At 43.8% G+C, this 12623-nt stretch overlaps 1 protein-coding gene across 2 annotated transcripts in view; it reads right to left on the bottom strand.

The window, feature by feature from the left end:
* The window catches only part of sema5ba (sema domain, seven thrombospondin repeats (type 1 and type 1-like), transmembrane domain (TM) and short cytoplasmic domain, (semaphorin) 5Ba), a 340802-nt gene that overhangs the window by 13481 nt on the left and 314698 nt on the right, over positions 1 to 12623 (bottom strand). The window contains exons 20-22 of one of the 2 annotated variants that reach the window (XM_068034843.1): positions 9239 to 9388; positions 7442 to 7480; positions 5249 to 5457 (exon numbers count right to left, since the gene is read on the bottom strand). In XM_068034843.1, the coding sequence (XP_067890944.1) occupies positions 5249 to 5457; positions 7442 to 7480; positions 9239 to 9388 (398 nt within the window). The remainder of the gene's footprint in view (positions 1 to 5248; positions 5458 to 7441; positions 7481 to 9238; positions 9389 to 12623) is intronic. The other variant, XM_068034844.1, reaches the window with a different exon arrangement.

The raw sequence follows: 12623 nt of genomic DNA, 5'->3' as shown, positions 1-12623 counted from the left end.
GGAACTTGTATTTATATAGCACCATTCACTGCCTCAGGACATCTCAAAGTACTTCACTGTCCATGAACTACTTTTGATGTGTAGTCACTGCTGAAATATTGGCCTAGGTAGTTTGCGCACAGCAAGATCCCAAATTCAGCGGTGAGATAAATGACCGAATAATCTGTTTTTCATCATGTGCTTTGAGGGATAAATATTGGCCAGTGGAACTCCCCTGCTCTTCTTCAAAATAGTGCTATGGAGTCTTTTACAGCCTCCTAGGAGGACAGACTGGGCCTCAGTTTAATGTCTAACCCAAAAGACAGCACCTCCAACAGTGCAGCATTCCCATGGGAGTGTCAACCTAGATTTTGTATTCAAGTCTCTGGAGTGGGGCTTGCCCTTATTGGGTGGGTAAATTACACTGCCCAATATGGAGATGAGCACAGGAAGATCCCAAGTTCAATTCCTAGTCAGTGTTTAATTTATTGATATCAGGTATGACAGTGACAAACATGCCACAATTCAGTCTCAGCTGCATTCGATTGGAAATCAGCATGCTGGCTGGGGAATTAAATTCTTATTTTAAAAGGAATGTTCTCCATAATTAACAACTGACAAATGGAATCACCTTCTTGGAGATCACAGGCCCAAAAATGTGTTGGTCAGCGCAACACCATGTCAAAGTTCAGAAGGTCAGGGGTCACAGCTATGAGGAATGGGCCTTTGGCACTTAGGATTCGCATCTCGGGCAGCTCCCTCCTCCTTCCTGAAGCAGAATCTGTGCAGCTTTTATTTAAAAAAAAAAAGTAATAATTCAGGCCCTTGATCCTAGTTGGGACCCTCCCTTCTGTCTCCCCACCCCATCATTGGGATCCACTTACATTGGGGTTGAAGGCCAGTCCACCCTTAGGGAATTGGCCTCCAATATTACACCAGGTTCCCTGCAAGACAATAAGAACATAAGAAATAGGAGTAGGAGTAGGCCATTCAGCCTCTTGAGCCTGCTCCACCATTTAATAAGATCATGGCCGCTCTGACTGTGGCCTTAACTCCACTTTCCTGTCTGCCCCCCATAACCCTTGACTCTCTTGCAGATGAAAAATCTGTCTAACTCAGCCTTGAATATATTCACTGACCCAGCCTCCACTGCTCTCTGGGGAAGAGAATTCAAAAGATTAACAACCCTCTGAAAAAAGAAATTCCTCCTTATCTCCATTTTAAAAAGACCCCTTATTTTTAAACTGTGCCCCCTAGTTCTAGACTCCCCCATGAGGGGAAACATCCTCTCAGCATCTACCCTGTCAAGTCCCCTCAGAATCTTATATGTTTCAATAAGATCACCTCTCATTCTTCCAATGAGTATAGGCCCAATTTGCTCAACATTTCCCCATAAGACAATGCCTTCATCCCAGGAATTAGCCTAGTGAACCTTGTCTGAACTGCCTCCAATGCAAGTATATCCCTCCTTAAATAAGGAGACCAAAACTGTACACAGTATTCTAGGTGTGGTTTCGCCAATGTCCTGTACAGTTGTAGAAAGGCTTCCTTACTTTTATACTCCATCAACCTTGCAATAAAGGCCAACGTTCCATTTGCCTTCCTAATTACTTGCTGTACCTTTTTGCGATTCATGTACAAAGACACCCAGATCCCTTTGTACAGCAGCATTCTACAGTCTCTCTTCATATAAATAATATTCTACTTTGATATTCATCCTGCCAAAGTGGACAACCTCACATTTTCACACATTATACTCCATCTGCCAAATTTGTGCCCACTCACTTAACCTATCTATACCTCTTTGCAGACACTTTGTGTCTTCCTCACAACTTGCTTTCCTACCTATCTTTGTATCGTCTGCAAATTTGGCTACAATACAGTCAGTCCCTTTGTCCAAGTCATGAATATAGATCATATATAGTTGCGGCCCCAACAATGTTCCCTGTGGCACTCCTTTCGTTACAGTTTGCTAACTTGAAAATGGACCATTTTATCCTGACTCACAGTTTCCTGTTAGTTAGCCAATCCTCTATCCATGCTAATATATTATCCCCAACACCATGGGCTCTTATCTTCTGTAGCGACCTTTTATGTGGCACCTTATCAAATGCCTTTTGGAAATCCAAATACACCACTACTGGTTTCCCTTTATCCACCTTGCTTGTTACAGCCTCAAAGGACTCCAATAAATTTGTCAAACACGATTTTCCTGTCACAAAACCATGTTGACTCTGCCTGATTGCATTATGATTTTCTAAATGTCCTGCTACTCCTTGCTTTATAATGGATTCTAGCATTTTCCCAATGACAGAAGTTAGGTTTACTGGCCTATAGTTTCCAGCTTTCTGTCACCCCCTCCCCCACCCTTTCTTGAATAGAGGTGTTACATTTGCACTTTTCCAATCTGTTGGGGCCTTTCCAGATCTAGTGAATATTGCAAGATGACAACCAATGTATCCACTATCTCTGCAGCCACTGCTTTTAACACCCTCGGATGCAGACCATCAGATCCAGGGAACTTGTCAGCCTTTAGTCCCATTAGTTTTTCTAACACTTCTTCTCTAGTGATAGTGTTTAAGTTCCTCCCTCCCTTTTGCCTCTTGATTTTTTACTATTCTTGGGATGCCTTTTTGTGTCTTCTACTGTGAAGATAGATACAAAATACTTGTTCAAATTCTCTGCCATTTCCTTGTTTCCCATTATTAATTCCCCAGTCTCATCCTCTAAGGGACCAACACTTACTTTAGCTACTATCTTCCTTCTGATTTGTAGAAGCTTTTACTGTATGTTTTTATATTTCTTGCTAGTTTATTCCTATACTCTTTTCCTATATTCCTGCACTCCTATAATTTCTCCCTCTTTTTTGTCATCCTCTTTTGGTTCCTAAAATTTTCCCAATCTTCCTGCCTACCACTAGTCTTTGCAGCATTGTATGCCTTTGCTTTCAATTTGATACCATCCTTAACTTCCTTAGTTAGCCACAGATGGTGCATCCTTTTCATAGAGTCTTTCTTTCTCAATGGAATTTATCTTGGTTGAGTTTGAAATATCTCCTTAAATGATTGCCACTGCTTCTCTACTGTCTTGCGTTTTAACATATTTTCCCAGTCAACTTTAGCCAACGCTATCTTCATATCCTTGTAATTGCCTTTATTTAAGTTTAAGGAACTAGTTTCAGACCCAAATTTCTCACCCTCAAACTGAATATGAAATTCTAACATATTATGATCACTCTTGCCTAAAGGATTTATTAATCCTGTCTCATTACACATTACCAGGTCTAAAATAGCCTGTTCCCAGGTTGGTTCCAGCATCTTTGCCCTTGTCAAGCCCTCCTTGATGGAAGTGTAAAAATAAGGGCCTGAAGAGTTATAACATTCTCCTGCTGGATTTACGCTGAGCGACTGACGATCACCTCCTAATGCTAGAAAATACAGGCCTATGGGAGTTGGGCAAGGTCAGAATTCTGCTGTGATAGCCTGCCAAGGCTCAATGTCTAGATCTCAGGAACAAAGAATGGTCAATGCAGCAAGGTAGCATCACGAGATTTGTGGTTACGGGACTGTAGCACAGGATGAGTCTACCCCTGCAGGAGAGGAAGGAAGGTGAGGACTGTGGAAAAATAAACCTTCCATTCCAGCACAGCATTACACAATTCTACAAATCCTTCCTTATACTTGGCAGTGACGGGGCATTCAGTCCATTTTACACAAAGCACATTCCGTGCAAGTTTAGAGGGCGATGGGGGAAAGAGCGGTTGGAGTAATCAAATAGCTCTTTCAAAGTGCTGACACAGGCAAAGTGGGCTGAATGGCCTCCTTCTGTGCATGGGAGATTCTATAAAATTGCTGAATAGGAGCCAAACTGTTAATGAGTTTGTTTTTTTTTTGAGCGGAGGAGGGGTGGAATCTGCTTTCTGTAATCCTGTTTACAATCAACGCATCAAATCTGATTTATGCTTTGTTTAAATTAAAGGTTTATCCTAGTTGGCTAAAAGCCAAGCTTATTATAAAATTCCTGCACTAATCTTGTCTCCAGCGTGACGGGTTTTACGGATTACTTGCATTGTGCATTGTAAATGTATTATAAAGGAATAATTAGTTGTATAGACCTATTACAGATAAGCAGAGGGTCTTAGTAACCTTCAGACAGCTACCGAAGGCTAGTACACAGCCTAGATGGATCTGCGAATCCTCGGTGAAGACATGTGGCTCCCTCTATTTACTTTACTTGATGAGGGGCTTCAGTGATGTGGGGAGACGAGAGGACCTGGGATTGTTCACCTTAGAACACAGAAGGTTGGGGAGAGATTAACTGCAGACGTTCAAAATTACGAGGGGTTTTGATAGAGTAGATGGGGAGAAACTGCTTCCACTGGCAGGAGGGTTGGTAACCAGAGGACACAGATTAAACTGTGGCTAAAGACACACAGAGATGAGAAGACTTTCTTTTAATGCAGTGAGTTGTGATCTGGAATGCGCTGCCTAAAAGGATGGTGGAAGCAGATTCAATAGTAACTTTCAAAAGGGAACTGGATATATGATTGAAAAGGAAAAAAGTTGCAGGGCTATGGGTAAAGAGTGGGGCGGGGGTATGATTAATTGGATAGATCTTTCAAGAGCTAGCAGAGCATGATAGACCAAATGGCCTCCTTCTGTGCAGTATCATTTGAGAAGACTCAACTGCCCTCCCCACCATGGATCTCTAGTTACTTAAAGAATGATACAGGACAGAAGGAGGCCATTTGGCCCTTGTACCTGTTCTGGCTCTTTTGAAAAGCTATCCAATTCGTGCCGCTCCCCTTGCTATCTCCCCATAGCCCTGCAAGTGTTTCCTTTCAAGTATTTATCCATTTTCCTTTTGAAAGTTACTGAATCTGCCTCCGCCGCTCTGTCAGGCTGTACGTTCCGGACCGCGAATCGTGGATTCCCAGAGTTACTCCCCTGTTTTTGTTAAGGTCCCAAACGCTGGGAATTGTTGAAGCAGCACAGGCAGTGTGTGGTCATTAGCGATGTGCAACCCTTGTCCAAAACAACTGGGTCTTGTCCAAACGCAACATCATCCAAAGAGCTCAAATCTTAGGGGGACCGAGCTGGCAAATGAAATTTGTTGACCAAGAACCGCAGTTTAGCACAAGAAAAACTTCCCAGGAGACAGTGAAAATTGTCAGTTTCAAAGCAATTAGAAAATGCAAACATGCCTGCCCTAATTAATGGACTGGACTTATATATTTAGATTAATTCAACCAAGTGCAAATTGACATTACCTTGATTTCCATGGGATTGTAGAGTTCGTTCTTATTTGCCTGACTGCTGCCTTTGTAATTCAAATGATTGGGTGTGGATGGATGAATGACTGTGGACTCCTGAGATTGCCTGTGGCATCGCTGGAAATATGCATAGATCAGCAGGGTGATGAGGCTGGCACCCAGGAAGCAGGAGACTCCAGTGGCAATCAGATGGTAGACACTGAAACCTGGGTGGACAAATGGTTAGGCGCTTAAGAAAAGCTCGGGAGTTACAGTCGCACATCTTCAAACTACACTGGAACACAGTTAGGACATGATAGGATATCATCAAGATATTGTTCATTGAACTCCCAAGACACGTTGCAGTGAGGGAGCATTACTATCTCCCCGTGACACTCAGTACTCACCCTGTGACTAAACGCTCAGGTACACATTACTGTCGGTGACAATCTCTCGCTGTGACAATCCTTGGGTGCACGTTAGTGACGTACCTGGGAATGGGAGACAGCGATGTACCTGGGAATGGGAGACAGCGATGTACCTGGGAATGGGAGACAGCGATGTACCTCGGAATGGGGGACAGCGATGTACCTGGGAATGGGAGACCGTGATGTACATGGGAGACAATGATGTACCTGGAAATGAGAGACCGTGATGTACCTGGGAATGGGGAGCATTTAATAAAGCATATGGGATCTTGGGCTTTAGAAATAAAGCTATTCAGTACAAAAGCAAGGAAGTTTGGTCCCATCTGGAATATTGGACAGAATTTTGCTCTTGTAGCAGGGTCTTACCAATAGGCCTGAAAGTGGGTCGGGACGGTGAGGGGGGGGCGACCCCGCTTCAGTGTTCTGCATGACCCGGAGCCACATTTACAGGGGCAGGCTACTAATTGGTTGCCATCAGAACTGCTGTCCCTACTAAGGACACCCCTGCCCCCTTGAGCAATCAGAAGGCCGGCAACTCAGCAATCTCAGCAGCATCACTGGGAGCGGTGGCCACTGCTGGGACTGCACCTGGAAGAAAAAGTTGCCATGGAAGGACTCCGCCCTGCCAACCAGATATGTGGGTCTGGGGTTGCTGGGGCCAGTCAGAAGGTCACAGCGTGGTGGAGTAGGGTGGGCTGTTGAGGGCAGGTGGTGGCGTTGCCATTGGGGTGAGGGGACAATTTCCACCAAGAGTCCCTTCAGTGGGCCAAAGAATGCTTCAATAGAAGGGCCCCTCCCCATGCCTGCTGGGAGGCCACCAGGGACTACCTGGCAGTTTCCCCACCTGGTGAAGGGCCCACTTGCCATGGGTAAAATGCCAGCAGCGGTGGGAAGAGGCCCTAGTTAAGTGACTCAGTTGGCCTCTGGGTGGCAGGGCCATTTGCCATGATCCCACTACTGGCATGATGGCATAACGGCAGGAAGACAATGGGCACCACCCCCCCTCTCATCTTCCCCCACCATTTCACGGGTCCCTCCACCTCTCAGCCTTTCTCCAGAGGGCTGGTAAAATCCAGCCTATTGTGTCTGATTCTGAGCACCACATTTTAGGAAGGACGTGAAGGCATTGGCGAGGGTACAGAAGAGATTTATTAGAATGGTTCCAGCTTTACAGTTACATGGATAGACTGGAGAAGCAGGGGTTATTCCCAACAGGGCAGATAAGGCCAAGAGGAGATTTGATAGAGGTCTTTAAAATCATGAAGGGTTTAGATAGGGTAAATAAAGAGAAACTGTTTCCAATGGCTGAAGAATCGATAATCAGAGGGCACAGATTAAAGGCGATTGGTGAAAGAACCAGAGGCGACATGAGAAAACACTTTTTTATGCAACTAGTAGTTAGGATTTGCATCTGCTGTTTGATAGGGTGGTGGATACAGATTCAGTAGTAGCTTTCAAAAGAGAATTGGATAAATACTTGAAAAAGAAAAAATTACAGGAATATGAGTAAAGAGGAGGGATGTGGGACTAACTGGATTATTCTTTGAAAGAGTTGGCGCAGGATTGATCTGCCCTCTGTGCTGCACTGTTCTATGATTCTACATGGGTTACACTGGGCGACAATACTGTAGCTGGGAATGGGAGAGAGCGATGTATCTGGGGAATGAGTCATTATAGAGAGCTCTGGTGAAATCTCAGCATTCGGTTCTAAAAGGAAACCACAAACTTTCAGGCCACAAGACTTTCTCACAAAGTAGTTTTCTGTAGTGTTGGCGGGACTCACCTCCACAGCTGCTGTCACTCCCAATAGCTGACTGAATAACTGCAGGAGAGAAACAGAAGAGTAATACTTAACCTGAGAAGAGCCACACTCAAATGCCTAACTGAGGTAAGCTCTTAATCATGATCAATAGTCACACGAGAGTTGTGGTTATGGTACTAGGCTAGTAATCCAGGAGCCTGCGCTAATACTCCACATGAGTTCAAATCCCACCATGGCTGTTTGAGGATCTGGATTCAGCCAACAATATCTAGAAAACTGGGGCTACTAATGTGACAAGAAGCTGTCAGATTGTTATTAAAAACCCAACTGATTTACTCATGCCCCCTTGGGCAAGAAAACCTACTATCCTTACCCGGTCTGGCCCATTAGGTGACTCCAGTCCCAAAACAACTCTTAACTGCCCTCTGAAGTGGCCTACAAACCACTCAGTTGCATCATCATCTTAAAGGGCAATGAATGCCTGCCTCACCACTGATGCCCACATCACGAAAATGAATAGCTTCTGCAACCCACCCCCTGAAATAGAAACCTACTCTTTATTAAAGTGCAACGATATTCCAGAAACGGGCTTCCAATACACCAACAGTCTAGGGCTGTCACGTTCATCCAGGCTAAAAGTGGATGCCATCATGTTTCCTTGCGGCTCGAGTTGATTAAAGAAAGAACTTGTGCTTAATATAGTGTGTGATACTCTCTCTCAGAAATGAGGCAAAGCTCTTCACGTATGTTGAAGTATTTTGAATTTCACACTCTCTTGTTAGGTAACTGAACACAGCAAGATCCCACAGCCTGTACTGAAACATAGGCAGATTTATAGCACAGGAGGAGGCCATTTGGCTCATCGTGTCTGTGCGAGCTGACAATGGGCTATGCTCCTTCCAGTTCTAGGTCCATAGCCGTGTAGGTTACAGTACTAGTGCATATCCAATACTGAGATGAATGCTCTATTAATCAGTGGCATTGATTGAGGTGGAAATGTTGGCCAGCATATTCAAACCTCAAGGCTGGCTTGTCTGTCAGTGAAAACTTTACTTCTGAATGATTGGGATGATGAGTCAGCTATTAATATTTCTTTTCAAAATAAAAGTCAAATAAATATCTGGTTAAGAATGTGATTCAATCTCAGCTGAGCTGATACTAGAGATGTTGTGGAGATGGTATAGTGGTAATGTCCCTGAGCTAGTAATCCAGATGCCCAGGCTAATACACTGAGGACATGGGTTCAAATCCCATCACAGCAGCTGCTGGAAATTCAATTAATTAATAAATTTAATTTTGGTACCATGAAACTATCGATTGTCGTAAAAACCCATCTGGTTCACCAGTGTTAAGGAAGGAAATCTGCTGTCCTTACCTGGTCTGGCCGACATGTGACTCCAGATCCACAGCAATGTGGTTGACTCTTAACTGCCCTTTAAAATGGCCTAGCAAGCCAGTCAGATGTCAAGGGCAATTATGGATGGGCAACAAATGCTGGCCTTGTCAGTGATGTCCACATCCATGAAAGAATTTTTTAAAAATTGGCTGCATCACCCCAGCTCTGAAAGGTTGGGAAGTTGGGGCGGTGGGTAGGGGGAATAAGCTAAAGGTCCTACATCCGATGCTATCCAATGATCCTTGCTGGATATTTAACCCTTGCGGGCATTGAGTGAAGGCAGGATTGAGCTCTGGGTGGTATCAGGTAGAACTGCCAACATTCGCTGTGCAGGACAATGAGCTAAATGACCATTTCCCATTCCTAACAATGAGGCTCTCAGTTCCACAGAACAGCACAAGTCAGTTCACTGCCATGCTCACCAGGAATTTCATTGTAGAGACACTGCCGGAACTGGGTGCTGTTCCCCACGCATTGCACTGCCCCTGGATTCAGAATCTCACATCGGCGACTGCGAAACTGTGTGTCTTCCTCACTGCACAGACTCCATTCAGTCCAAACGGACCAACCACCTTTCAAATCAGAAGATTATGTTTTTAATTTCCAACAGAATTGAATCATTCCTCTAATATAACGTCACATTTAATTAAAAAAAACTTCATTTAGCATCTTCTCATATGTCTCAGCAACACCCAAAAATGCTTCACTTACAATGCATTACTGAAAAGTGGTATAGATTACTGTTAAAAATTGGTAGGCAAAACAGTAACTGAACAATGGGAGGGCTTCAAAGAGATGTTCCAGAAATAGAATAGACATATTCCCAAGATGGGGAAAGAAAGGACATCCAAACCAAAGCTCCCAGGATGACGAAAGACAGATTAAAATGAAACAGAAAAAGGAGGTTTATTACAAATATGGGGTTCATCATATAGTAGAGAAACCAAGCTGAATATAGAAAATACAGAGAAGAAAAGGGAATAAGATGGGCAAAGAGAGAGTATGAAAATGGATTAGTGGCTAACATAAAAGGAAACCCAACTTTTATAAACATATTACTCGTAAAATGGTAGCCAATGGAAGTGTGGGCTGATTAGGGCCAAAAAGGAGACATTCTTGTGGAGACAGAGAGCATGGCTGAGGTACTATCAAGTCTTCACTAGAAAAGAGGATTCTGACAATATAGTGGTAAAGGAGGAGATAGTACTTATACTGGATCGAATAAAAATAAAGAGGAAAATAAAAAGGTCGACAGTCCTCAAAGCAGAAAAGTCACGCAGTTTGCATGTGATGCACCCTAGGTTAGAGGGAAATAAGGGTGAAAATTGCAGAGGTTAGGCCACAATCTTCCAATCGTCCTTAGATGTGGGGGTGCTGTCAGAGGACTGGAGCATTATAAATGTTACACCCCTGTTCGAAAAAGGAGAGAGGAATAAACTTGGCAATTACATGCCAGTCAGCCCAATGTATGCGGTGGGGAAACCTTTGAAGACAATAATCTGGAGCAAAATTAATTGACTCTTGGAAATGAATGGACTAATAAATGAAAGTCAGCATGGATTTGGTAAAAGCAAATCATGTTTGACTAAATTGATTGAGCTCTTTGATTAAGTAATGGAGGGAGTTGATGAGGTTAGTCCAGTTGATGTATATGTGGACTTTCAAAAGGCATTTGACAAAGTACCACATGATACAACTGTTAGCAAAACTAAAGCCCAAGGGATTAAAGGATCAATGAATAGTGTGGACACGGAATTGGCTCAGGGACAGAAAGCAGTGAATACTGGTGAATGTTGTTTTTTCAGACTGGAGGGAAGTATATAGTGGTATTTCCCAGGGGTCAGAATAAAGACCACTATTGCTTTTGATAATATGAATGACCTGGACTTGAGTATGTGGGGCATAAATTTAAAGTTTGCAGATTATATGAAACTCGGAAATATAATAGACAATGAGGAAGATTGTAATAGACTTCAAGAGGACATAGACAGATGGGTGAAATGGGAAAAGACATGTCAAGAACAGAGAGACCTGAGGGTATATGTACAGAAATCTTTGAAGGTGCCAGGACAAATTGAGAAAGCTGTTAAAAAAGCATATGGGATCCTGGGCTTTATTAATAAAGGCATACAGTACACAAGCAAGGAAGCTATGCTAAGCCTTTATAAAACACTGGTTAGGCCCTGGCTGGAGTAGTGTATTCAATTCTGGGCACCAAACTTTAAGAAGGATGTCAAGGCCATGGAGAAGGTGCAGAACAGATTTACTAAAATGGTACCAGGGATAATGGATAAAAACAGAAAATGCTGGAAATACTCAGCGGGTCTGGCAGTATCTGTGCAGAAAGAAGCAGAATTAACGTTTCAGGTCTGTGACCTTTCATCAGAACAGGGACAAGGGACTTCAGTGATGACGAGAAGCTCGGCTTGTTCTCCTTAGAGAAGGTTAGGAGGAGATTTGACAGATGTGTTCAAAATTATGAATAGCTTTGATACAGCAAATAGGGGGAAACTGTTTCCAATAGCAGAAGGGCCAGTAACCAGAGGACACAGATTTAAGATGACCGGCAAAAGAATCAGAGGCAACTTGAAATAATTTTTTTTCATGCAGCGAGTTATGATCTGGAATCTGCTGCCTGAAAGGGCGGTGGAAGCAGATTCAATAGTAACTTTCAAAAGGGAGATGGATAAATACTTGAAGAGAAGAAATTTACAGGGCTATGGGCAACGTTACCTATAAGCTGCGTGGTTGTACAGCCGCACAGTAATCGGGAACGTGCTGCACAGAGGAAAAGGGCGGAAGACATCAGGAGTACGATGGATCTTCAAACGCCAACCTTCTGACTCGGAGGAGAGAGTGCTACCGATTCAACAAAGCTGACATATATAGGTTCAAGATTGTGCAGTTGAGAAAATTAATTTCAACCAGTTGCCCCCTGTGTAGTGCCAGGCAGTTTCGCTGAAACACAAGGTACTAAATAATGACCCCGGTCACCCATAGCATCTTCAGACCCCCAATTTAGAGTTCTCGCCCTTGACCTATCACCCCTTTTTGGAATGTGGGTGATGCTGACAACTCCACATTCTATTGCGAGCTAAAAGAAATGAAAAGTTGTCTTTTCTGTATCGTCTTTCATAAGGACGTCCTAAAGCAATCTACATCCAATGAAGTATTTTTTGAAGTGTGGTTACTATTGTAATTTAGGAAAAGGGGCAGTCGGTTTGTGCACAGCAAGCTCCCACAAACAACAATGTGATCGAGATCAAATACATCATTTATTTTTAATAAGGGATACATGTGGCTCAATTGGCCTCCCAGCGGACTACCGATCTGCCAACCTTCCCGCCATTGGTAAAATGACTGGGAAGACATCGGGCACCCCCCACCCACCCCCCTCGCCCCCCACCCCCAACATCAAGGCCTTCCTGAGCCTTTTTGCCAGCCTTTCAACCTCCCAGCCTGTCGCCAAAGGGCTTGGAAAATTCAGCTCTCTGTCTCAGGGGTGAGTACCACCAATGGGCCAAGGCTGGCAGTTTGCCCTGACAGGTGGGGGTGGAGCCTCCTCCTGAACTGCTGCAGAAGGTAAAACTTAAACAGAAAGAAAAGGTCAGCGTAAACCCAAAATACGGGCATCTGTGTCACGGATTTGGATTTACACTGATAACCTGAGTCAGAACATTGTGGGTTTAAAGCCTCCTCCCAGTCCCAGTGTCATACTTTAATATTGAGCAGGATGCCGACAAAGAACATTAATGTCATGTGGAGGTGGGAACAGAACAACCATCAGAGGATTTCCCCATCCAAGGG

The sequence above is a fragment of the Heterodontus francisci genome, chromosome 7 (genome assembly GCF_036365525.1).
Source record: "Heterodontus francisci isolate sHetFra1 chromosome 7, sHetFra1.hap1, whole genome shotgun sequence".
NCBI lineage: Eukaryota > Metazoa > Chordata > Chondrichthyes > Heterodontiformes > Heterodontidae > Heterodontus > Heterodontus francisci.
The sequence above is the reverse complement of the archived record's forward strand: the minus strand, read 5'-3'. Positions and strand labels throughout refer to the sequence as shown.